We start from the raw sequence: 27,316 nt of genomic DNA on the forward strand, positions 1-27,316 counted from the left end.
AGTACAACAGCACTCCAGGCCTTCCTCAGAACCAGGTGGCAGAAGCTGGAGCCTGCTGTTCCAAGACCATCTCCTGCCCAAAGAAATGTGCCCAGTCCCTTTTAGTTTCCAGAGACTCAGGTGGGTTGCTGTACGGCTGTAGACAAGTACAATGGCCATAATTACATATATAATTAAAATGACGTGTAAGCTATAGGTTGCAGAACCCTTAGATGCTGCGTGGATATATAATGGGAAATAAAATTCATGTGAGTTTGACTCCAGTCTCTGTGAAGCTGAAGTTGTAAACCTGAGGTGCGCAATTAGTAAGACCATATTGGTGATGCTACCTACATCTGCTTGAAAACTATTGTTCTGCGTTTTCTTGAACTTCAAAACCATCTTAAGTCAGTTTAATTGGTGTCTTTTCAAAAAACTAAACTTAGAAGTGAGAACTGAGTATCTGCTAATGGTCATTCACAATTTTCTCAGTTTCTTTTAAGCTGTTGAATGAAAAATAAGTTGGTTTAGATCAGCTAACTATGATTTAACAACACCTAACTATATGGAAATACCAATTTGTCTGGCATTAATATTCATGGCTGTGTATTTTTAAAATGTTTACTCAAGGGAGCTGAATAACTACACAGCTTGTGTTCTTGTCTTCAGAAACCAGCTTTTAAATGAATACCTCTTTGAAGCTTGATTATGAAAACAGCGCTTCGAGCATTCCTTACTGGAAATCTGCTTTTGTGAACAGGTCAACGCAGTTTTGTGGTACTGTTTTTTGAAGAACCATTATAGATTGGGATGATTGGGCTGCGACAGAGCATAGCGAATGCTCAAAGCAGAGTAAGGCAAGAAGCTGAGTACTGCCACTCCCCTTTCTCTAGCCCTTTCTACTTAACTTCCACATCGTAGCCTAAAGTTAAATTCTGTTTGCTTTCTGTTTGATTCATAGCATTAGTGTCTTTGTGATGTAGGGTAGGATGCAGGATTCATGAACAGAAAGAGTGTTTGTTTTCTAATAACTTATCATTCCTTTACCAACTCTTCTCAACTGGTCACTTCGCAGCAAGACCTTATTCCTAGTATCTGGATGCAGAAGAATATGAGTAGGGAGCCGTCCAGGCAGTGTATATTATGGCATTCAGGAACCTTGTTGCAGCATAGGTAAGTCAGTCTTTATAAGGTGAATTTGAAAAGTTTTCTAGCCTTCTAAGGCAGAGTTAATTGAAATTAAGAGTAATGACTTACAGTGTAATTGAGTAAGGATTTATTAAGTATACTAAAATATTACTCCTGGTTTTTGCACAGCCGTGATGTTGAGGACTGAGTTGCTGTTAACTAAGATGAAACTTTACTGTAGACATAGTTCAAATTACCACATCTTATAATATTGATGTCATCCTGAAAAGGGAAGTCTTAGAGCATTAAACAAAGAAACTTAGGGCTGCCAAATTTAAGCTCGTGCAATTCAGGAAGTCACATGACTTACCCACATAATTTTTTAGAGTTGGTATGCCAACCAGAAAGTATTGGCATGTCATTTGAGGCAGAGCAACATGTAAAAATGTAAATGTGTAAGATACTAGCCAATAGCAAAATGCTGTGTAGTTAAAAAGAGCTTGGCTTTTGAGTCAGGAGGAAAAATTGCTGAATTTTGAGGACCTTGTTAGTACTTACTGGAACACTGGGCACAGTCTAGAGAGATGTGGATTCTAGTCCTGGCTCTGCTGCCCTTTTCTGGGTGACCTTACCAGCTTCTAATTTGTCATTTTTCAGTCTAAGTGGAGATGATTTTTTTTTTTAAGGCATGTGATAATGCTACCTCCACATCAGCATAAACTGAATTATTTGGTTAAGGAGTGAGTTTAAGGCATTGTTCCTACTATAGCATTACTGATGTGGAAAGCAAATTTAGGTGTGGAAAGCTGTTGGAATCTGTGAAAGTTCTTTATCTTAAAGAAACTGTTGCACCTCATTAAGATGATGTTAGTGGTGAGAAGCAGGAAGAGATGGTCAAGAGTCAGAATCAAAAATTAAGTGTTTAAATTAGCTTGATTTATATTCCATTAAGTGTTTGTGCCAGATTAAGAACTGATGCTGGGGTTGTGGAATCTTAAGCAAATGAAAAATGGCTATTTGTGATTACTTTAGCAACTTAACCTGCTTACTAGATCCCAGTACCAAGCTATAACTAGCAGGAATAATACCTTATGTTATCATTAAGAAGACATGTTGGTAATTCAAGAAGAATATGTTGACTGTGCTTTACTGTCAATACTGAGCCCCAAATAACCTCATAAATAGTATTTATTTTTCTCCAATAAAGAAACTGGGGCTTTAGTCAGCCCAAGTCAGTGCTAAATTATTCACCGGCTTGCTGTTCTAATTAGTGTCTTTATCAGGCCAGCTATTCAGTGTGGTGAAGATCCTTCTCCTTGTTATATTCCTGTTTTGTAGAAGTCAGCCAATTTAGTTTTCTTGGTACTGTAACAAAACACCTGAGCACGGTTTGTTTACTAATGTGAATGTTTTATGACAAACTGAGCAGTTTTATAGGAAAAACTTCCAAATTGTGTAGATCAGGCCATTAGTCTAGGAAGAATTTATAGGATAAACAACATGCTGCAATTCTTTTACTGCTGCAGCTTTGAACACAAATAGCCAGTTAATGGGTTCCCTACTGATTTAATTCTACTTGTAATCTACACCTGCCAATTTAATAAAAGTAATTTCCCATGTCTTGTTTACTGCTTGTTACTGCTCCATTACTCTTGACTTGGTTGCAGTGCTGGTTGGTGGAAAACTTCTGAAATTTACTGTATACAATGCGGTAGTCTCATTATGAACAGCTTTCGTTGGCCTGTGTCACGCTGTATTGTTTGAAGCAGACCAGCAGGATACAAGAGAACAATCAGAAGCTGGAGTAGGTTCACATCTCACTGCATATGCTTCAAAATTGGCAGAAGAACAATGAGATCAGGGAAGTCCCCTTGGACGAGTGCTGCACAGTAATCTGACTTCAGCATTTGTTCAGAAGAAGATTCCCCAAATTGTGGCTTTTTATTTTGAAACGTGCAAGCAAGTTTTGGTAGGTCAAGAATTAAAAATTTTCACTTGGAGTCTTTGCCTGTAATTGTAGGTAAACTGAGTGTTTCTTTGTGTGCTCAGGTTATCTTTTCTTACCTACTGGGTAGGTAGAAGTCTGATACAAAAGTAAACTCAGTGTTGCTTAAATGCATGTTTTTAAGGATACTGTTAAGTTGAATTGGTGAGTTACATTCCAGAACTGGTCTTCACTTCCTCTTAGATTTGTGGGAAGCTTCAAGTCAAGTTCCTCTGTTGAGATTTAAAATAATTTTAACTCCTGCTGTAGTTCTGAAACCTTGAGCATGAAGAAAATCTAGTATCAACTGATATGGAGTCTTTCAGCTCGGTTGTGGAAAGCTGTGTTAGAAGCAGTGCTCGACTTTCAGGTGTGTTTGGTTGAAAGACTCTCCTCTTTAATAGGTCACTCAAATGTTAATTTCATGGGCTCCAACTACTCTTTCCAAGAGCACTTTCTGAACCTTGATGTGTTTCTGTAAGTCTGCAGCAGCACAGCATCTGCTCACCAAAACTTATTGGCAGTCCTGTCCTGTCTTTCTGTAACAAACATATCCCCTTCTGTAACAGGGAGGGGGGCTTGAATATAAACTTAAAGGTTGTAGCAAGGACAGAATTTAGCTGTGTCCATTCTGGTGAATTTCAAACAGTTAACAAAGAAAATACATTTTTGTTCACTTATTTAACTTATGTTTGTTTTGCTTATGTCCAATGTATCTGTCTTACAGACTGATAACTTGTCAAAGCAGTTAGAGTTCAGTGTTTTGCTGTTCCCCATGTCTTTTAATGAGACGAATATAGGTGGAGAGCAGAAGGTCTCCTGCCAGTGGGATTGTGCCTGTGGCAAATTGCATTGGTGACAGCCATTTTAAAAATGCTGTAATATCCTGCTCAACGACGAGACATTCTTACCGCAGCCCAGAGCTGGAATATGTGTTCCTCATGTGGAGACCCTTTGTTTTCTCCAACAGCTAGCCTTTCCCAGAAGGATTTAACCAGCTCTCTTTGCACTGAGAAGCTATCTGTTTACTCGAATGCTGATATTCACAAGCCTTTGAAACTCTGATCTTTGGCTGCAATAGTACAGGGAGAGAGCAGGGTAACTGCCACATCAGCACAGGGCAGGTGCTGGTGGATCAGGGTTGACACCTGACAAGTGGAGCAAGGAAGAGGAAAACTGTTGGATGTCCTCAGAAAGTACTTCAGCTATTAAACAACTGCAAGTGAGGCAAGAGTGCTTGTAGGCATCATCTGCAGTTGTGTATTCTGGGTATGGGTCATGAACAAGATGCCAATTACTTCAGGACATGTCTGTCATCTTAACACTTCCTTTTTCCCTAGCTGTAGGCAGTGAAGCTCAAGAAATAGGCTTTGATCCCTGTTCTAAGGGATCTGTCCCGTAAGTACTGAAGTTTTCTGTCATTAATGTCTCATATGGGGTCCCATATTCTGTTCTGGGCCTGAGGAGAATAGAGGCCTGTAGCCAGGCACCCTGGCTGATAGATTTTTGCCTTTACTCAACGTGTAAGGCTATGCAGTATCTCAGGGAACAAACTACATTCATTTAAAAAAAAAAAAAAAAAACTTTCTTGTACCTGAACGCTGATACTTCTTTAAGCCTTTTTATGGCTTCCTTGGTGGTTATGAATTTTCTTTAATATTTCTAGTAAAATACAGGCATTGCTATGTGTGAAGGCAATGCCATTGTCTGACTTCAGTTAATTTTTATATTTACATATAAATTTGCTGTAACAGCCACAGCACAGGTGCCATTCAGTTCTCTTCCGCAGTATGTTGCCTGGGGAAGCTTTCTCTATGGCTCAAACCTTACCTTCATTTGACTCCTCTTACTTGCACGGAGTTCTGCATGCACTGGGGACCTTAGTTATGTAGTACTTGAGTTTCTTTGATTTTTTTTTTATTCCTTTTCTCTGAAGATACTCTTGTTTGGACATGGATTAAGGTCAGTATGTTCTCTCAAAAGTTTCACCAGTTTTCTGCTAGGTGTGCCCGCACAGCTGGTGTAGGCTGTAACAGGAGTCATTCTGGTATGGTGTAGAGGCTTTGCTGCATTGAGCACTTCAATATATATCCTGTGTTCACTTGTCTTCCTGGGTTTCCCAAGGTGGGTGTGTAATCCATAGGGGAACTGTCCAGTAGCATCTTTGGTTTGAAACAAGGTATTAAAAGATTCCTGTAACTGTTGTTCTAAGAGCAATCTTTTGCCAAATTAGCATATTTTTCAGGCAATGAGGCTAAGATAAACGTCTTGCACAGCTAATCCCTCCCCCTCACCACTCCAAATACTCACTAGTTTGAGATAGTTAATCAAAATGTCACATCTTCAGTTTTTCTGCTGTCCACCAGTTACAAAACAGCCCACTCGTAGTGCTCACCCACTTGGAGGGGGACAGGCTGCTTTAAAGAAATTATTTGACTTTGCCCTTGGTAGCTGTACTGGGTAGCTTGTGGGAAAAGCTTTCACCTACTCTGACTAATAGCGGTTGGAGAACTTGAGACAAAGGTCATCTTTGAATGTTTGTGCGGTGCTAGTCCTGAAATGTGTGTGCCGAGCTCTGTTTGTCTTTTGAAAGTACGACCTGTGAGATTGCCATCAGCTGTTAGCAGAGCCATTTGTTGTGGATAGCTCAGCCAGTGTTGTGATGGATATGGCTTTCTGTAAAGATTCTGTCCTTTGGTACTCTTGATTCTGTTCAGGTCTGCCTTCACCATAGTCCCTGTTAGGGATGATGCAGACTGTCAATCTGTGGAGCTGCGTTGGGTGTCATCTTAACTCACAGCCTGACATTGCTTTCTAATAGGAAACAGAAGAATGAAAAAGTAACCACATGTGGTGTGAAATGAGATGAATCGGTAGGTTGTTCATTCCTTATGTAATTTGCAAGTAAAAGAAAGGTTTTTAATAGATCGACATCGCTCCTGTTCTAGAAGACTGTGCCAGTCATCTCTCTTTAGTTGAAACAAATCAGTGGTAATTTAATTATTAGAAAGGAATTGCTCAATCCTCTGTTTTAATAGAGGTGGTACAAGAGTGGAGGACAGATGGCAATTTCTCAGGCTGAGTTGCTGAGCATACTCGCTTCATAGCTGCATGCAACATCTCACCAGCTACCCAGAGCTCTGAAAGGTTATTTCCTAAATGGACATTTTCAGAACATGTGTCCCTGGATACCCTTCCTTTACTCCAGTAATAAAGCTGTGATCCTTTATTTCTTTCAGGATGTCTGGTGGCCTTCTGATATCTTAAATGTCTTTGGAGTTTCTGACAAAAGACTTCAGTATGATGTCCTCAGATGAAATACAGATATCTTATGTTAATATTAGCTCACTCAGACACATAATGAGCACAGTGCTTCCAACTGTGGGAATTTCAAAATTACACGCTTCTGTCCCAGTTGAAATGCTGTATTTACATTTCTGAGGGTAGTAGGGAGAAACTGCAAAATAACTTAGCAGTCAGAAAACTTTTATTGGATACAGTAGTATAACAAATGAAAGCACCATAGGAATTCAAAGTTAGCATTTCAGAAATGACATCTCAAAGTACAAACCTGCTTCCTTACAGCTTGTGAGGCTATGTGTTTGTCTACTTTTTTCTGCCTGGTTAGTCTCAGGGAGGTGCCATTGTGAATGCTGTTGTACACTTGCAACCCTCACTGGACATGGGGCTTTTTGATGGCTTTTTGAATGTTTCATTAGGAGGGCTAAATCTACATTGTAGTTAGTCTTATCACCAGCAAGTTTGCTCAGAGTTCGTGAGATATAAGTTGCAGCTGCTCAAAGCAGTTATGTTGGAGTAGGGAACTGCAGGGCAAGTTTCCCAGTAGAGCTGTTAGCTCATGATTTCCGTAGCCCGCTTCTGCGTGCTCCCTGCATTCAGTCTCTCTAGCACAAGGCTTAGACTTGCGGCCAGCTCTCTGCTGACTCTTAAGAGAGGCTTTTCAGTGCTGCATGCCGTCTGTTTCTCGGTCCTGAGCACCATCTCTGTGCTGCCTGACCTTGCTCTTTGTAAGCTTACGAGTTTGCAGGTTGCTCTCTGCCTGAGTGAACAGGGAGTGAAGGCCCCTTGATAGGATGTGCATCTAAACAGACCATATGGACAGCAAGGAAAATAAATGGTTTCCTTCTGCTTGGTTTCCATGGCACCCTGGAAAAATTGCTCTTGAACTGTGAGGTGCTATCCTTCCAAGCATCTTCTGGTACTGAGGGGAAAAAATAAAGGTAATGCTGAGTGTTGTTGGATGCTTTATTTTGTCTGACAGCACTGGGCTAGCACGTCAGGATTTGGGAGAAGGGAGGAGGATGAATTGCTTTGAAGGGGCCTTGTATCTGTACTTCTGCCTTTGTCGGCGGTTTGTTGGACATGTGACCAGGAAGAAGTGTGCCTTGAGAAAAGGCAACAGAAGCAGACACTGTTCATCGAGCTGAGTGGCTGGCCTGGCACTGTGCAGGGCTGGGAGAAACCAGCCACTGGCCCTGCTCTGAGCGATGGGTGGCCATGCTGTTGGCCTCTAACAGAGTCTCTTTTGTACTTCACCTTCCACTTCTGCATCCCCTGTGGACATCCTCAGAGTTTAAGCTAAAGTAAATGGCATTGTTCAAGCACTTCTTTTTCTCTTTCCCACAGTCTCCCTTAACAGAGAGGTTAACTGTATCCTGTGGCTCGTGCTTTTCTGGTTATTTTGATGTGTTAATTTTTTAGCATAGATCTATTTATAAGAAAGGTTACCTGAGTCATTTTCCACAGTTCAAATGCTGAATTTTGTATTTGATGTAACGATTTTTTAATGTATTGCATAAAATTCAATGTCAGCTTTTTTCTTGAAAGGGTTCTGATTAAGAGGAGAGTTGTGTAATGATTCCTGACTTATATTCCACTCAGTATGCACATTTGTAAACATTTCTTTCTTGGCTATAGTACGTCTTCAGTGTTTGTGTGGGGAGCAGGTGGGCAGGGAGAAAAGGTACAGTTACTGTTGTGAGCAAATAATCTGTGTTGGATACGCTGGAAGAAAGGTCTGTTTTTTGGATTCTGCAGGAGAGGCGGAACAAAGCTTTTTTTATGTGTCGAAGGCTACTTACAAATAAAAGTAAATCGAAGGGGTTGGAGGCACTTGAGGAAGCACTCATAATTGTGGGAGTCGAGTGCCCGGCTGCCAGCATTGCTATTGTTTTGCTGAGTTTGTGCTGAGAGAGAAACTTGTGCTCTGAGTTCTGTAAGAGCTTTCTCTTCTGCAGTCCAGGTCTCCTTTAGACATTACTTAATATCCTTTTCCTATATTAACAGGCTCTGTTGCTTCCTTTGAAGAATGGGAGAATCTGGTAGCTGTCTAACTGCCCACCTATACTTCTGTTCAAGTATCTGTTTACTCTGGTTGCTAATACTTTAACTGTTTTTTATTTTTTTTCTTCCTTTCCCATTGGTCTGCTTCTTTACTCGTGTCTGTCACAGAACAATCTCATTGCAAGAGTCGTGTCCAGCTCCTTTTAATGAATGCCACTGCAGATTTGTCTAAATGATTTTTAAGAGGAATTCAGGCTTGTGCTTTTTGTTCAGCATCGGCCAAGATATTAGCTCATCACTCTAGCTGATGCTTAGAAAAATCATTTCATACTAAATTCCCAAGTCTTTACACTTTCTGTTGCGAGAAAAGGAGATTGGGACTTGTATTACTTGGCATTACTCACAAGCAGAATTGTACTGCTATGGCTTTGAGTCGTGCCAGCTGACGAATGTGTATGTCTGCTTATTTACATTGAAGTGAGTAGATGATACTTTGTCACTATAATGTAGGTTGATGGAAATGTAAGCAAGAGGACTGGTCAGTTCTGCTGGGATGCAAAGCAATGTGGGATCCAAAGAGGAGTAGGGTAGATCTCTCATGAAAGTAACTTAAAATTTGCATTGTTATTGCAGGTCTGTTTAATGTTTTCTAACTGAGAACAGATCTGAGTGCAGATAACCTTCTCCCTGCCACCCCAGCATGGGGAAAATAGACCACGAGCAACATATAATTCAGTAGCTGGGGTGTTTAAGTGAGCCAAAGTACACTTTACAGGAAGCTTTTGTTCAGACAACTGGCTGTGGAGCTAGCAGAGATGCTGTTTGCAAACACAGGTAGTGTAATTGGCATTGCTACTGGCTGATGCGCAGACATTTTAGGCTGTAATGTGGAGAAATGCTAGCTGACAGTATATAGGAAGGACTGTTAACTTGGAATATAAAAGTAGCTACGCATACTTTCCTTTGAAACACAGAATTAATGAAACCGTGATCAGGCAAATTTCATCGGAACTGTAAACTGTGCTGAATATAATCTGCTATGTAAGTCATGAAACTTTTTGATTGGTGATCTAGACTAATTTCACAGAATCACAGGATCATCTAGGTTGGAAGAGACCTCCAAGATCACCAAGTACAACCTCTGATCTAACACTAACTTTGTATTATCTCTCAGCCTTTCAAATCCATCGTTCCTGTTACATTCAAGACTCTTGTTCCAAAGGTTTGGTATACCCCTTTGTATGCCTCCCTCTGAGCTTTATGGGTTCTTGAACCCCAGTGTCATCAGGAAGAAGCCGTCAGAAGAGGAGGAAGGATTCAGTTCTTTCATCCACCGGTTGATCCTTTTCTTAGTATCAGTGGAGTAAAGGACAGTGTCTTCACAGGAGCATAACTTCAATCCAGCTATACCAGTGCTGAACTGGAGCTTAAGTAAATATAACTGTGTTCTTGTTTTCCAGTTCTGTATATTGTGTATAAGGTCTTAGACTTAAGGTCTTACATAATAAAATCTAAAAAAAAGATACAGGTCTTCAGTCTATAGGCTTTAACCCGTTTTCTCAGGCAGGTTTTACAGAAGCAGATGAGTAATGTTAAGGCAATGTAATTTGTTCCTTTCTTATGAGAAAATGGGATTCTGTAAGTCTGGTAACTTTTTTAGAGTTCTAACTTAATTTTGGGTAGTTTGGTTGTAACAAAAATTCGTTCTTGAAGCAAATTCTGCACCTCCTTCTGGCCCCCTTGACAAAATCTCAGTGAAGGTAGTAAGTCCTGTAATTGGTAGGCTGCTATGAAGGCGTTTCTGTGCCTGTACTAAATAACTTCTGTACTGTACGTGAACACTTCATTTTCATTTGATGCATTTTCTCATTTAGACTGCAAGTGAAAATAAGTGAAAACATAAGTGTCAGGCTCACAACTCTAGAGAAGCTTTGAATGGGAATTTTGGATTTAGGAAACTAACTCATTATTGTCTCCCATGTAAAAGGTGAATAAAAGGAGTATTGTCACAATTTGCTGAAATTATTTTTCTTTCAGTGGCAGCTCCAGCACTACAAATGCCTCAGGAAAAGGTAGGGGCAGACAAACTACCTTTGGTGGTAGAAAGGCCTGTGAGGTTACGGTGGAGGAGAAAGATGAAGGGAAAAGATTGCCTTGAAAATGAACTTGCAAACCTGTTACTCGCTGTAGACTCTGAAATGTATGATTCAGGAAAATAATTGGGAGTTTCACTGTATTAAGTGTAGTACCTAATAAATAGGGGATGTCAGTGTCCAAGACCTTTATGTAATGATTCCTGAGTAAAACAGACTTTGGCTAATGTGATGAAATTTGCTTTTCAAATTTTATTTTTCATCTTTCTAGTGCTACCACTTCATTTAGGAAAGAGACTGCCAACTGAACTTCATGCCTTCCTGCTCCTGTAGAGCCACCCCTTTTCTTTGCAGGACTGAAGAATAATATGGAATTGCAGTTACGCTTCAGCTGTGACAATATTTACCAACTTCTATAGAGAGTTTCTGCTACTTGATATATAAACATCTTTGAAGTGGTTCCGCTTAACTTGCATCTGATGTAGTGTTTGTTGCAAGTACTTTATTTAGTACAAAGAAAGTACCTAAAGCATGCAGTGTTTGCAACACTATGAACAGTTTTAGTGGTAAGAAGGTTGCTTTGTCCAATCTGTCACTCTGTAAAAAAGACTGAATTCACAATAGTGGCTACCTGTTCGGGCTGCTGTCTGTGTATTACATGTGTGTAACCGTTCTGATACACACGCAGTACTGTTTAAAACTGTGCTGACTTCAGGTTCTTTCAGCTATAACCTCAATAAAACAGCATCTCTCTACAATTAGATATCATTGATAAGACATCCTATCTTTGTCCCTATGTGTATCATCTATTTTGCAAATGCACTTGGGGAAAGTACAGGAATGTCTTGGAGTGTTTGCAGTGCAGTGCCATGCACAGACACCAGCTTGTTTGATGCTGTGGTCACAGCTGTTTGGACAGCACTTGCATATATTTGCTTGGATCTTGCAAATTGTAGAAGTCAAAGAAAGCCAAGTACCGCTGGCTTTTAGCAGTGCTGAAGGACTGAATCTAATTAGGCAGCCTAGGTTGAACACCAAGCTGAGATGGCTTTATTAGTTGGCATCTGGACATCTGTAAAGACTGCAGACTGTTCTGTGTTGATGCATCTCCAATCATGGGAGTTTCTAATTCAGAATTAGTGCCACTGCAAGTCAGAATGCAAACGGCTTTCTGAATTTGCTAAGATGAGATCATACTGTCACAGACTAACATTAATATGATGGTTGGCAACACATCTTTTGGGAAACGTAGAGCAGTACCCTTATCCTGTTCCTTTTTCCACCTTGATGGGCAGCGTCCTTTGCCACTAATCGTACTGCAAGTATAAGAATCTGTCTTCAGTCAGCGTGTTCCAGTTGATGCGCTCCATCTACTCTAGACTGCTTGATCCTTTGCAGTTTATATCTCATTATTACGGATATTGATACAGACTTTGATTATTCCAGTAAGGATATGAGTTTAAAAAAAACAACAGTTGGATGTTTTGCTCAAGTGTGGCTGAAACTGCTTTTGTCTGTGTTCATCCTTTATGGGCAGGTTAAAAATTCATTTATATTTGAAGCAGATGTCCACTTTCTTAGTAGGCTTTTATCGAGTAAGCCTACTGTTCAGGTAAGATAGCTTGTACTGTTTATGCTGATTGGGAACATCATCTGTACCATGTAGACTTACGCAATACAAGAACTTTTTTGGTTATCTTTATGTTTAGGTTCTTCCTGCATCCATGTTTTTCCTGTGTGTCAGTATTTTGCGTCTTACTGAAGAGAAGTGGTTTTGGCACTTTGTCTCGAAATTGTGAAGCATTGCTACAGCTCTCTGCTGTTTAGGTAATTTCTTGCCCAGAGTAGGGTTTTTTGGAGCTCGGATTTTCCTGTTAAAGGAAATGATGAAATGGAAGAACTGAAGGCATACTCTGTACTGTTGCATGCTGATAGCCACATTAAAGATTCTTCTTGCCAGAACTGTGTAATATCATCTGAGATGCTGCTCCTTATAAGCAGATAAAAAGGTTGAAACGCCAACTCTTGCAGCCCTTTCCATTTAGGGAAAGGCTCAGGCAGAAGTAGCATTGGTTCCACCCAGTTATAACTTGTCTGACCCTTTCTTCACCACATCTGTGTTCTGGTCAGTCCTGACATTGGAATTGCAGGACTGAGTTGTCCCAGGCTGTGTGTGAAGCAGATGTTCGCTATAACACTGACTTTTCCCTGAAAATCCCTGGGTTTAGCAGTTCTTTCTTGCAAGTAGCCTTAGAGCATTTCTTCTTCTTCTAGGAAGTAGTTTTCTTTTGCTAGAACTTCAGAACACATGGAAAATTAAGCCAATTTGATTGTTTAAATCCTTAAAGTCCCTTAAAATAAATTCAGTAATTTTGTAGGGTCTGCAAAAGCAGCAATCCTAGTATCCTAGAGCAAACTTGTTTGAAGTGCTGGAGGCCACAGAATATGGTGATCTGCTAATCTAAACCCGTATTGAAAAGATTTAGAACGAGTAAATAAAAAAAACAACAGCAAAGCTAGCTTTTGAATAGTTGACCTCGTTTATGTCAACAGTTAAATTGTATTGAGACCAGCTATGAAAATGCTCCTTGGAATGAATCTGTCCACTCTGCTGGGAGGAAGTGTATTAGCGCTGAGCTTGTATTTTGGAGTATATTTAAGCCCTGTCTACACAGGAAAGATTTAAGTCCTGCTTGGCTGCAGGAGTCAAAATATATTTTGGAAACAATGATGGCTTACCAGTGCTGCAATATACAATGGGTTCAAAACAACAACCGAAAAAAAAAAGCTGTTCTATAAAACATGAAGCCTGAAGTGTGCTTCAAGGCTTCACCCTGAGGGCAGCCTGCTCGCTAAAGGTGAAATGGTGATACGTGCTGGCTACTTCGCTCCTAATAAATTAAACGTGCCTGGGAATGTTCCCAGGCACCGTGGCCAACTGGCTCGGGACTGCCTGTGTCCGTGCTCTTACGCTCTTTGCTTCCAGAGCAGGGTGGCTGCAGCTGAACTGCCCAGTGCAAGCGGTCCCAATTGTGTGCCGAGTCACAGAGCTGGGAATTGAGTGGGAGAGCACTAATTGGCACAGCGCAGTGCTGGGGAATGTCCTAGCTGCTTTCTAGCATACATGATCATGTTCCAGGGCCTGGGAACATTTCCAGATGAGATTTAACTTACGAGTACAGATGTTAGTTCTCAATTCTTCTGATATCTTTATGGACTAAAGCAAAGAAGGAGCCTTCCTCCCCTAAGGGATCTGGGACACTTCAGAAAGGTAAGTTTAGGAGATAATGTACCCTATTTATTTCGGGGCACAAATTCTGTGCTACCTAAGTCTGTGCCACCTGTTTGCCATTTAGATGGTTTTAGTGGCTGCTTAAGCATCTTTCAGAATGCAGTCACCTTCACAGCCACCAGCAATCTGGGATGAATAGGAGTCTCAGCCCTCCTCCGCCAGGCTATTGCTTGTGTGAGAATGAGCATGTATAGGAGCGGTAACTGCAGGGTAATGGAGATGCTGTGTAGGAAGAATGTCTTTATGGTGGTCAGGTCAGAAATCTCATTCTGATTGGGGTGTGTACGAATATTAAGAGTGCAAGGTTAGGCTGGGTGATGTGGTGGGAGGAAGTCTTGTACCTCTTGGGCAGTGGATCTTGTGGGAGCAGGAGAGTGGGGAAACCACTTCATTTCCTAAGAAGTTTCTCCCAGTGAGTGGTAAAATTGATGACTACATTTGATCGTACAGGGCTATTTCCTGCAGACTCTGTAGTGTTTGTGCATTTTTGGATCTGGAATGTACTCCTAGTGTAGATGAGCCAGTAACCCATTGATATTAATCCCAGCTCTAAGCAGACATATGTCCTGGAAGACAGCATATTGCATAAGATGCTGAGTGATGGAGCAGTTTTGGTCTGAACTGTTCATTTTTTCTGTGCCCCATTTTTCAACGCTCCCACCTGTTTCCTTACCATCTCCTTTCTCCAGGGTGCCCTGGGTTTCAGTGCTAGTTAGGGCTCCATCATGCAGTCGCTTCAGAATACTCTTTCTTTTCATAGGGCTTGGAATATGTTATCAAGTACAATAGTTCAAATATTTATAGAGAAAAGTTAACATAAAATATTGTTCATCACTCTCTAAGGGCTATAAAATTTTACTTTTGAATATGTTGGTTTGAGTCGTGCGAAGCAACTCTGTGGCACGTTGCGCTTACCGCAGTGATGCACCCCACAATTTTAGGAACATAATTTATGTGACAACATCAGCTTTGGAACGTTGATTTGTATAAAGGATCTGTTGCTCAAAGGTGGTAAGCTGTTCGAGCTGGCTGTGTCAATTAATACACAGCACGCTCTGTCTGCTGATCACTCTTCTAATTTCATGTGTATTATGGTCTGTCTTACAAGCAGCAGTGGTGCATATATAAGGACACAGTACAGTGCAGGGATGCTCCCTGATATCCCGCAGGCTGCCCGTGTGGCTGCAAGCCAACCGTTCTGTCCTTGCACAGCTTCTGGCAGCCTGCTGTCCTGGAGGCAGCTTAGGAATCCAAACGAGAGAGGTTGCAGGTGCTACCAATGGTCAGTGTCCCTCTTCTGCCTGCTCTGATTCTGGCCAGAGAGCTGTCCTTTTTGTCAGTGTCTTAGGTGGATGCAACTGGTTCAGGGCAGTTGGCTCTTTTTGGAGAGCTGCTTGTTGGAGAATGGGCCTTTACACGTGGAAGTCTGCTGCTGCAAAAATACAGAAGTTCATCTGGCATAGGACTTCCACTTGTGTCCATTGGCAGTAAAATGTCAAAGGTCATGTTTTGTTAAATGTTTCTTTTTGTCATTAAGTGCAAACTGCTGTCACACGTCACAATCTCATCCCCCCTCTGCAATGCTTGTGTAGCTCCACAGTGAGTAAAAGAACTGATCTGGCTGAAAAGCAACTCAAAAAACTTGAATTTTCAGCCATGTCTGTCAAGTTCACTGCTTTGGCTCGCTGCTCAATTGCACGAACATTTCAGCATCCCTGGGGTGGTATTAGAAGTGAGGCACGTGGGACGAGCACATAGGGGACCAGAACCGTTCTTTTGCTTTGCCAGTAGCCTGCACTTAGGTGTTACTAAAGTGACCGTGGAATTGAGGTGGTTGTCTGTCCTGAAGATGGTTTTAAGTATAATGCTGTGCTGTCTGCTCTTTTGTTTTGTAACACTAATGAATTTTCCCTGTGTGGGGAGGAGAAATAAAAATACCTATCTCACTTCTATTCCCTTGAGCGCCCAATCCAAACTTATGAGTATATTGTCTAAGATTAGTAGCTTAAATGAAAAAAAAAAAACCCTATATTTAGCAAGCCTCTATTTAAAACCAGGAGTTTGGTGAACTTGTATTCTCTTCTTTCCGCTGCAACTTTTCAGAGGCTCTTAACTTCAAATGTAATGTAGCAGCCGGTCAGATTTCCAGCTTTGTGCTAGTGGAGTTGCTTGTCGCCCAAATTCTCTTTGTTTCTGTGGCGCCAAGTCTACTTGTGTGTTACTTAAGTAAAATAAACTGTCAGTTCCCAGTGGTCACAGAGCACATCTATGATCACTCGAGATTGAGCTATGCCTCTGAAAATGTGCTGCCCATTTATAAGCCCGTGCTGTTTTCTTGCTTTGCTTAAATCGGTTGCTTTTAGTCTGTGCCTGTCACTGGAGGCTCCTTTTTCTTTACTTCTCTGATTGTCACTGAACCACTTTGGTGAAGAAATAGTTCTCTCATTTCCTTCTGCTTGGTTTAACAATTAGGTTTGTTGTTCTATAGTTAAGACTTAAAATGCAATTCTGTAAAACTGTAGTAAATGTATGTTTTATATGCCATAGAAAATAGTTTTCAGGTATTTAATCAATGAAAGTACAGAAAATAGTGTGAAATATCAGTTGCAACATGCTTTTCTTTGGAGCGAGTGTTCCTGTTTTGGAAAAGCAGTAAATTAGTACGTGCATGGAGAACGAGACTGCTGAAGTGATGGTACCTTAAAGTTAGGCTGTGATGGTTCAGATTCAGATACACATGGCCTTTGCTTCTGATCTTAGGGCAGCTTATATTTAAAAACAAAAACAAAGCAACAAAAAAAAGCGCCCTGAAACTACCCTTGAAAACTGAATTTTAAGAGCTAGGCTGAAGTTTTGCCTGTTTTAAGGAACATTATAGCTGTATTGACTACTTAGTCAGAGAACTTGTTCACCTTTTAAAAACATTATCATTTACCTTGAATCACGTGTTCCATTTTGATAGCCTCCTTCATATAGAAAATATAGCATGAGATGTCTGTTTAAATGCAAGTCTAATAATGCTCTATCTTCTATGTGAAGGGAAGTATTCTGTACATTTTTCCATGTTTGACATCATGGTGTTTTGAATAACCATGTTCCATATTCATATCAATTTTTTGTTTTTGTTTTCAATTTATGCACAGCACTTGCTCTGAAATTTGGGGACTGAGTACACCAAACACGATAGATCAGTGGGATACAACAGGCCTTTACAGCTTCTCTGAACAAACCAGGTGAATATTCTGCCCTCTCTCGCATCATAGAAATCTTGTGGGAGGGATTGGATTTGGAGGGTCTGTAATGGGATGCTTTAGCTGTAAAATAGACTAAAATGCTTTGTAGGCCTCTCATGGTACAGCATTTTAAAATATTTGCTTGCCAGTGTAGAAATCCAAGTGTTCTCAGCTGATGTTTTGACCAATGAAATTCTAATACCGGAATATTCCTTTTTCACGCCAGTGCCGTTGAAAGAATGGGAAGACTTGTTAAATGCAAGCTCTAATGTGATTTGGTATTTATATTAACAAAGTTGGGCTACTTAATTCTTTAGACCTAATCTTACAAAGTGTTTAAACTGCTTTGTATGCCACAAGCTTTCAGTTAAACCTTGCTAATTGGCTCAGATACGAGCTACTAAAGAACTGTTTGTAAATTCTTCAGTAGTTAATGGTGGGCAAATTCTGAACAGGTTCTTTATTTTTTCATGTCACATTACTTGATTTGTGTATTGAGGTTTGTCTCCCATCCCATAATGATCATAAACATCTGCATTTTTGTAAGCATATGCAGTCAGTCTTAAAACTAGCAAAACATTTTCAGCTGGTAGCAAGGCAGATGAAGTCAAGAAGATAAACTGTACAGCCCTTACGAGATGCGTGTTCATGCTTTTTGCATTACAGTTATACTGCCATGTGGATCACTTGGGCAGCTGACTGCTTATAGGCTTATTTGCAGTCCTGGGGGAATTCTTATGCTTAAAGCCATAAAGTATCCGTGCCACAGTAAAGCCTTGAGGTTTAGAAACTGAAGGGACTAGTAAATGTGTGTTTTTCTTTCAACAATTGTCTTCTGCATTTTAAAAATATATGTGAAGCAATCATCCTAAATACTTGGTTGGAGGTAAAGTGGCTTTTATTGAACCCTAAGTTCACTGGCAATAATTTGAGCATCTCAAAAAGAAGTAAAAATGCTGTTTGATGTCATTACTTGTCTTGCATTTGAAGCCTTTTAACAAGAGTACAAATGTCACTAACAGTGTCAATCGAGTGAACTCTGAAAATGAACAAACTGCTTTTCCCATGTGCATACACTGTTGCTTGAGTGATTGAGACAGCATGCAGTCTGTAAATACTTCTCAACATCTTTCCCATGTAGATCTCTCGATGGCCGACTACAGGTGTCTCATCGTAAAGGATTACCGCACGTTATTTACTGTCGTTTGTGGCGCTGGCCAGATCTACACAGTCACCATGAACTTAAAGCAATTGAAAACTGTGAATATGCTTTTAATCTTAAAAAGGATGAAGTATGTGTAAACCCTTACCACTACCAGAGAGTGGAGACACCAGGTAGGAAGACTGCTTCTGACTTTATAGCAGCATCTGTATGTACACACTTGTTCAGCATAATGTTTTAGATAAATATAGAAGGATGATGTGTTCCGTTGCCAGAACTACAAGATGATTAAAGATGCAGGGGTTTGGAGAATAAGAACTTTCAGAGGATGGTAGTAGTAAAGATGCTGACAATTTTTTTACACGTGTTGAATAACCATGACAAATGCTTCCAGTGCTGCTAGCGATGGTATGGTCCAGGATGAAAATGAGAGTAGAGTTGTCTTACTAATATAGCGTAGTCTTACTCAAAAACACCTCAGGAATCTGTTCTGGTAATGAGTGATATGATTGTAGTACTAGCAGTGCTGAGAAACATCTGAAGAAATTGTGAGATGTTTTAGATTTTTTTCCTTTTGGTTCATACAAGTGTGTATTTTAGGGTCTTACTAATACTTTGAATTTTGCTTTTCCAGTCTTGCCTCCTGTACTAGTGCCACGGCACACTGAGATTCTAACAGAGCTTCCACCTCTTGATGACTATACCCATTCCATTCCTGAAAACACTAACTTTCCAGCTGGAATTGAACCACAGAGCAATTACATACCAGGTATTTGCTGAACTCCCAACGCAAACAGTCCACTTATCTTTGTTTCATTGCTGCTGCAGTGTTGGTAATTTCACAAAGTGATGAAATTAGTTGAAAAATGTACCAATTAAATCTTGTTGATTTTCTGCATTAATTCCAATGGAAGGCCTGAACACTGTTACTTGCAGAACATGATCCTGTGTGAAAAAGTATTGCTGTGGTTTCAGAGTAGCTTACTCTGTTTCAATAGCTTAAGGTTCACAATGCTGATGAGTACAAAGTAGACCTTCACATTATGCTTTAAGACTTCTATAAACATGTAGGTGTTGCCAGATGCTGTTTATTGGAGACTGAGTAGTAAACTGCTCAATTCCCCCATGTGAAGTATGTGGAGAAAACTTTAAGTTCCAAACAGCGTAGCTTGCAATGCAACTGATCAAGGTTTGCTTTGTGTACTTACAATTGTGTGCATAGTTTTTGTTATCTTTAGTATTCAGGAGCAATGTAACTACACCAAACTTTTAAAGAATTCTTCTTCCCTACCCCAAAACAAAATTCAAGACTGAGCTGCTACAGTGCACGCACAAACCTGTGTCCTTACTGAAATGTAAAATGAGTGACCTGTGTTTCCTGTCCCAATTTCCTGTTTCCTACCTCTTCAGGAAGTTGTCTGGAATATAAAACCCAGCCAAGCTGAAGTTTTTTGTAAATTTAATGCAACTATGTTACAGCATCCAAGGACTGATAAATAAGCTGAAAATTCAGATCCTGGCTCTCTAGAAGAATGACTGCCTTGAAACTCAGATGTGTGCAGTATACAAACTGTATCTGCATGTCTTACACAGGATGGTGCCTGCATTTTCTTTAAATATATCTGAAAATTGAAATGGCACCAAGAAAATTTCCATGAACTTGATCTCCTCTGTTTAATTGGTGCCAAATTTGTTGCCACTTAAGAACGAGATATTTAAAGAGCTATTTAAGATGCTAGAACTTAATGTTGCTTTCTTCGCTTATGTATACTTTTTTGACTTCATCAGAGGACTTTTGATAGTGTTTGCAGACAACTTACTGGAAAGACACCATTTGAAAATACAGGAAATGAGCTCAAGGAACTCTGTGTAGTTATTTGCAAGAAGTCTGTTCAAGGTGATTGCGGGTACTCACATGATCTTCAAATGTTTATGCAGCTCACCACACCTTGCCGCCTCCTCTTTGCCACTGACACCCTCCTCTTGTATTCAAGAATCGTATCTCAATCTTATTTTATTTGACCTTCTTAACTAATCTTGACTACTTAGCTAGGTCTTGATAAGCCTTGTGTGTCTTGACAGCCTGCTTCAGAGAACTTTTCTTTAGCAGTAAACCAGACTAACAACCGTGGTAGTATTGCACCACAATACCATCTCAGTATGTCTACAAAGAGATCTATTTCACCTACAGGGTACCTCCTGTGTGTTTACTGGGCAGTTGGTGATTGTGGAGGTGCAGGTTGTCATTCAGGGCCCTTCCAAATCTGGCATGTGCTGAGCTGCCTTGTCCAAACTTGTGGCAGCATTCGTGCTCTGCTAGGAATTTTTAATCACAGAATCATCTAGGTTGGAAGAGATCTCCAAGATCACCTAGTCCAACCTCTGATCTAACACTAACAAGTCCTCCACTAAGCTCTACATCTAAACGTCTTTTAATGCTGTACTCAAGCACTTCTTTCCAGTTATATTGATGCTCACCTCTGACCCTGAAACAGTATTAATAATACTAGATTGGAGGTGATCTTCTGTGTTCAGACAGACTAGATATGGAAAACAGTCTGTGCCAGACAGCCTAGATTAGCAACTGGAAACAGGAGGTGTGGGTTGGATTGGAAATGGTTATTGACCTTTTACCATGTCTGTGGGATTAAGTATAACAATTCAAAGCTGGGTAGAGTCCGGTTTATCACAGTAAATTCTATAAAAATGTTCAAAACCATGTGATTTTTGTCGTCATAGTTCTTGCTAGTAAAGATTTCCCTTAATCTTCCTGTTAAATTCTCACTTGAATTTTGTCACATCTATATTTAGTGTGTAGTTTTACAGACTGAACCAAAGATGCAGTTCCTTTGGTTCATTTTTATTTAAGCAACTGATTTAATCAAGTTTCCTCTTGCTGACTTCCTTCTGATCTTCCTTATGTCAGAGATTTACAGCAATAGATATTAGATACAACTTGATTTTAATTCTTAGGCAAAAGGCTTTGTTTCTGCTGTTTCATAATATGTAATTAAATGAGTTTAATCTCTCAGATGTTTGAAATAATTCTAAGGTGATTGTAGAGGTCATTTAGCTTTGACCACTTTCACTAAAGAAACTGACATTTTGTTACTAAAATATAGGAAAAGACACTTGCCCAGTTCAGACAAAATTATTTCCTGAAAGGCAGTTGGTTAACTCATTATCTGGATTACAGAGTACGTTTTGAATGGGGAAAAGGAACAACCATACTCTCATGGGTTTTGAAGATATTTTTGTGAAATTAGACAGTTTCTAGTATCAAAATACTTTATACTTGTTATTGAGTTTACTTTGGTCTGTAAAACTCCTGGCTTTAGACAGCTAGTTAAAAGAGTAGATGTTTTTTAATAGAATATGGAATTTATAATAACAATAGCTTGTGCATCATAACTGGTTAGATAATGTAGTTGTTAATGAGTGAAATCAGCTGTTGGGTACTGAAGAAAAATGAATATGGGGACTGAACTGAAAAATAACCTTTAAATCTTAACTTCTAGGGTGTAGGAGGGTGTCTGATCTGATGGTTATACTACATAAAGACAGCTCATATTTTTTTGTAGAAGTCACCAGATGGTTTTTTCGTTTGTAATTCTACTAAATGTGAAAGCTGTTAATCACGATTGCAAAATTGTTACTCATTGTAGCGAAAGTATCTTGTATTACGTGGAACAAACAAGGATTGTCCATTAATTATATAATATGTTTGAGCAATTGGCAGTCATACAAAAGATGATACATTTTACGTAGGCAATAAGGCAGGTAATGGATTTGAATTCCTATGGTAGAAAGAAAGTCCAGCAAAAGGAAATTCTAATTCAGTATTCAGGTATTGTATAGAGCTTATGAGGACTTGAACTAAACCCCCATATGCTAACTCTTACAAGTTGCCCTATTCATTCAAGCAATAGATGGATACTTTATTTTTTTTTTAAACAGAAACCCCACCTCCAGGATACATCAGTGAAGATGGAGAAACAAGTGACCAGCAGTTGAACCAAAGCATGGATACAGGTAAAATTTTCACCACTTTCAAGACTTGGGTTTACTAGTTGTGATCCTTTTACATAGTGGCATGACCTAAGCCCAAATGATATTGGCAGTAGCCCTCTGTACAACCTGTTGTTTTGTGTTTAAAATATCAGTTTTTCAGTCTTTTGTGAGCAAAATATTTTTTTGCCAGGGTAATGCTTTTAAAACAGTGTACCACATTAAGTACATTTCGTTTGTTTCGTAACAAAAGCATAAACGTCTAATTAAGGCTTCATCAGAAAATCTTGAAATAGATTTTAATAGCTGACTAGTTTCAATTTATCACTAGCTTTCCCTTCTGAAAACAGGTTCATTGAAGCAAACTGTTGGCCTAAATAGGTTACAGAAATGCTTCATTTTGAGAATCTCTCTTAGCTCTTATTGCTTCTGCTGAGTTTCAAATTAATTTTTGTTTAGAAGGCTATATTGAAAGAGTAATGGAAACATTAAACATTTGTGCCTTTGTGTGACGGAATTTCTAGATAATCTGTTAGTCCTTAGACTTGGACAAAGCATAGTTAATGTGCTGGATAAGAACCTCCTGCTGTGCTGGCAGTCCTGAGAGTGGTTTCGGTTAGCTAATGCTAGCAACCTTTTTTCAGTTAATTGGAACCAACTGCACTAGTTTATTTAAGAACTGCAGTATTTTCCCACTATGTTGACAATAACTACTTTAATTAAAAAGCCTGACATCAACAGTAATTGTAGGAATGTTCCTTTGTAAAGCACCTTTGCCCCTGTATTTTGCCTACTAGTGTGAAAATTGTGTTGGAGAGTGTTTTCTTTTTTTTCCCTTCATCCATCCAGAATAAGAATAAAGAATAAATTCCTCAGATTAGGAAATCATCTTGTTCTTTTCTGGAGATAAATCAACTCTATCAAGCATAAAGAAATAACATCTTGGTTGTCTTGTCTGCTTTTTCTTAGCTTTTGTCACTGAGTGTGGAAGAAGTCACTGCCTTCTCATTGGAGAAGTGCATAAATAAATATATGTTCCCAGACTGTGCACGAAGAGAGAACTTTGCCAAATGCAGCACTAAGATGTTATTAGTGTCTTTACAAGGAGGTGTAGGTTCCCAGGAGTCTGGAAAATTAAATGTAATTTTAATTCATAATAAAGATGTGACATGTTGGAAAACTGGTTGTAGCTTTTCTGAGGTTTCTTAGTCCAAAGAATTTTAAGATAAAGATGGTACCTAAGTAATAGTCATATGTATCCGTCTGAAATGATGACAATAATTTGCTCTTAATCCGTGTTGCTTCAACAGGATCTCCAGCAGAGCTGTCTCCTAGTACTCTCTCCCCAGTTAATCATAGCCTGGGTAAGTTGGAAATACTTTTAATTGTTTCAGTGTGTGTGATGGCTCCTCTTTATGTATATAATTACACTAAAAATAAAAATGTACCTTAAAGTAAGAGCTGTATTAGGAGGAAACTGTTGGGTTGGCTTCCCGATAATAAACGTAATAGAGCTGGGCTAATGACTAGTTAATAACTACCCTATTTCTGTAACTGTTGAGCTTCTAGCAGAGAGTAATGTGGTTGCATGTGTGTTCAGGAAATGAATTCAGAAAATATTTTAAAGGACATTAGCCTGTCCTCAGTGCTGCCCAGACTTGCTGTCTCCCCCTGTCTGTTGTTCTGCTCTTCTCATGTAATGTTTCACCTGTGGCCACAAGACAATTGTTGCTCCTCCATTAGTTGCCCACCTGCTTTGATCAGGTTCTGTTGCTGTGTGTCTGTATAAATGCCTCGGGAAGATCAGATTCTTTTGACTCTGTTTAAGGAATGGGGAGTTGGTGTGAGAGGAAAATGCTATTCAGAGAGCTGAGTGAGTACTTAGAGTAGGTAAAAAGAAGAAGCAATGCAGGAAAAGCTGAAGATGCACAGGAAAGATATGAGGCTACAGTAGGGAGAGTGTGTTCAGATGGATGGGTATAAGGTGGATATATTGTAATACGAGGGAACGTAATTTTCATATCAATAACTTTTTCCATTGTGTGGTTCAGTGTTTGATAGTTTAATCTCTTTAACGTTGCCAAAGTGTTTTTAAGTTATAAAATGGTAATAGAAGTGTCTCAATGTCTGGTACTTACAGTAACATTGGTTTAATCATTTTGCTGAGCAAGTACAAGTGAAGTATGTGAACCATGGTCATTTTATATCACTTGTTCCCCTCCACCCCTTCCCTTGTGTGGAATATTGAATTCTGTTCTCTTTACTGGGATAGGTAAAAATGATGGCAAGCAAAAATTAAATTTGAGTAGTTGGAGGAGAGTTAAGCTACCATTTCTGGAAAAGAAAAATAGCAAGGCAGATAGGTTTTTTTCAGCTTCAGTTCTGTGCTATTCTTATTTTTTGTTTAACTTTTTTTTTAGACTTGCAACCAGTTACTTATTCAGAGCCTGCATTCTGGTGTTCAATAGCATATTATGAATTGAATCAAAGAGTGGGAGAAACCTTCCATGCATCACAACCTTCCCTGACTGTAGATGGTTTTACAGATCCATCAAATTCAGAACGATTTTGTCTAGGTCTGCTTTCCAATGTAAACAGAAATGCTACAGTGGAAATGACAAGGCGACACATAGGTAAAAATCTCGTCTTTTAACTGTTTTAATATTTTAGCCATGAAATTATCAGTAGTGGTCCAGATAGGAAGGGCAGATCTGTGTTTTGGGATTGTTTCACCATTATACAACCAGCCACTGAACTGTCTCAAGGCTTTCCAAGGGGAGCTTGGTGTCTCTTGCTAAGGACAGAATTGGAATGACAGAGGTCACTGCTTTTGAGGCCAGAGAGAGAAAAGAGTCCAGAGCTGCTGCTACCACAGCCACTTGCAACCAGGCAGAGATGTGGTAATGGCTGGATCTGAAGAGAGCTGCCTTTTCCTCAATCAGTAGTCACTAAGTTTGTGACAGCAGCAGTCACTCAGCTGCCAGGCTGAGAGCAGGCGCAGGAGGAAGTCACTTAGCTGTATGGGTATTTCTGCTGCTCACGTGGCTACTGTCTTGTTTCAGGAAAAAGATGATTCACCAAAGCAGTGTGAAGGGCAGGGTTTTGGCTTCCAGGCTCCTTGTTGGACCACTCTGCCCTCGATAGCATTTATATTCAGAATCGCTTTGTGATGAAATTTAGGCTGTAATTATAAAATATTAACACGTTTGATTTATTCTAATTTACAAAATACAGAATGGACATTGGTAGTACTGCTTGAATACTTTTTTAAATGTGAAAAGCTGTTACTGGAATAACACATTGTTTCGGTGCGATCAAGATTTTCTCTGTAACAGTTATGGAATATTTTCTACAACGCAACCTCTTCAATAAAGTGAATGTTTTTGGATAGATTCTTCTTTTATTTAGCAGTGTTCACTAGATTTTTTTTTCATTACTGATATTGGTGGAAGGGGAATGGTTGGATCAGATGATCTTGGTGGTCTTTTCAACCTTCATGATTCTATGGTCTTTAGGAGAACCTTCTGACTTTTTCCACCCCAAATCCAAATGCTTGTCATCAAATTTTAGAGGTGGAAAAGCCCAAGATATGCCAGTGATGGCTAATTAAAATGGTCAATTATGAGGAAAAGCAAACGTGTAAGGCGTTCTCCCCCCCCCCTTTTTTTTTTTTTTTTAGAGAGTAGCTCACATTTTGGTTGAAAAATGTTTTCGAAGAAAACAATGAAGCTATGGCCTTTAAAGGACCTGTTAATTATAATTAGCTTTTTTGGGGGAAAATCAATTGTACATTACTACTTACTCATGCCAGAAATAGCCCATACAGATTTTTTTCCTCTGAGAAAAAGCAAGATCATAATTCAGAAGTGAAAAATAGAATTTCTTACTGGTTTCTTTTTGGCAATAGGACTAAATGAAGTCCCATTGTTTTTGTCAAAGTAGTACAGAAAAAGGGGTATGTGGTGGGTTGTGAAATCGTGTGGGTGCATGTAAGAGGAGAGTCTGTGGAAGTGGTATACTTGTTCTGTTTTTTTCCCATCATCTTAGCGGCATGTGCCACTTCACATACAGCACTTCATATTGGCACATGTTTTAATTACGCTGAATCTAATCTTTTTCTTTCAATTGTGGAATTTCTTCAAGTGAAAAAGTTATTTGCTTCTTAACTTGGCTTTGGTTACTAGCCATTGCATAGCTGGAAAATTCTAGATCACTGGACCAAAAATTATTCTGCCGTTCTTTCAAATATTGTGTGATAAAAATGCAAGCTAGTTGTGTTCTGTCCATGCTGCAGCTGTCAGACCAACAGTATGGTTATCTAGATAATTGATTTCTCTTTTTGTTTTAAAGACAAAACTTGGCCTTCTCTAAAACAAAGTACTCCCTTGTTTGTTAATCTGCCTGGGTCATATCGTAACTAGAGTTCCTTTGAATTTTGTTACAGGAAGGGGAGTACGCCTCTATTACATCGGTGGAGAAGTTTTTGCTGAGTGCCTAAGTGATAGCGCAATTTTTGTTCAGAGCCCGAACTGTAATCAAAGATATGGCTGGCATCCTGCAACTGTGTGCAAAATTCCACCAGGTTTGTAGCCTACCAAAGGTCTCGTACAAAAAAAAAATCCAATGTATTTATTTGTGGGGTGTCATTTACTTTCTTTTTGTTGCCTGTAAAGGGTTTCTTCGTAGTTTTGGTCTTCTGTGTAGCAAACACAAGTATTTGTTAAGTGTACTTTTTTGACATTTTTTTTCTTTGTAGGATGCAATCTAAAAATCTTCAATAACCAAGAATTTGCTGCTCTTCTGGCTCAATCTGTGAATCAGGGTTTTGAAGCAGTTTATCAGCTTACTAGAATGTGTACCATAAGAATGAGTTTCGTTAAAGGATGGGGAGCTGAATACAGGTAAGAAAAAAGCCTTTACACTTAAATCTAGAGCTGTTTTTTTCCTCTTGCTAACATGCTCTATTTGTCTGGCTTGAAAGCCATATATATGTGCTACTGTAGCTATGTTGTCTTCAAGTTGAACCCATATTTTCCTTTTCTCTCCTTCAGCTATGGAGCTCCTAAGTCACAAAGACAAGTAAACTGATTTTAGTATCACACTGAAGTTCATTGAGCAAGGAATTTCATCAGA

The 27,316-nt window shown here is 39.5% G+C and overlaps 1 protein-coding gene across 7 annotated transcripts in view; it reads left to right on the forward strand.

Annotated features, from left to right (window-relative positions):
- SMAD2 (SMAD family member 2) overlaps window positions 1-27,316 on the forward strand; it is a 48,931-nt gene that overhangs the window by 16,409 nt on the left and 5,206 nt on the right. For 5 of the 7 annotated variants that reach the window (XM_035559926.2, XM_035559925.2, XM_050716191.1 and 2 more), the window contains 8 exons: window positions 16,924-17,013; window positions 18,155-18,348; window positions 18,810-18,944; window positions 22,133-22,207; window positions 23,494-23,547; window positions 24,604-24,816; window positions 26,628-26,765; window positions 26,940-27,084. In XM_035559926.2, coding sequence (XP_035415819.1) covers window positions 16,924-17,013; window positions 18,155-18,348; window positions 18,810-18,944; window positions 22,133-22,207; window positions 23,494-23,547; window positions 24,604-24,816; window positions 26,628-26,765; window positions 26,940-27,084 — 1,044 coding nt within the window. The remainder of the gene's footprint in view (window positions 1-16,923; window positions 17,014-18,154; window positions 18,349-18,809; window positions 18,945-22,132; window positions 22,208-23,493; window positions 23,548-24,603; window positions 24,817-26,627; window positions 26,766-26,939; window positions 27,085-27,316) is intronic. The other 2 variants (XM_035559932.2, XM_035559930.2) reach the window with 1 other exon arrangement.

Source organism: Cygnus atratus, chromosome Z, assembly GCF_013377495.2.
Source record: "Cygnus atratus isolate AKBS03 ecotype Queensland, Australia chromosome Z, CAtr_DNAZoo_HiC_assembly, whole genome shotgun sequence".
Taxonomy (NCBI): domain Eukaryota; kingdom Metazoa; phylum Chordata; class Aves; order Anseriformes; family Anatidae; genus Cygnus; species Cygnus atratus.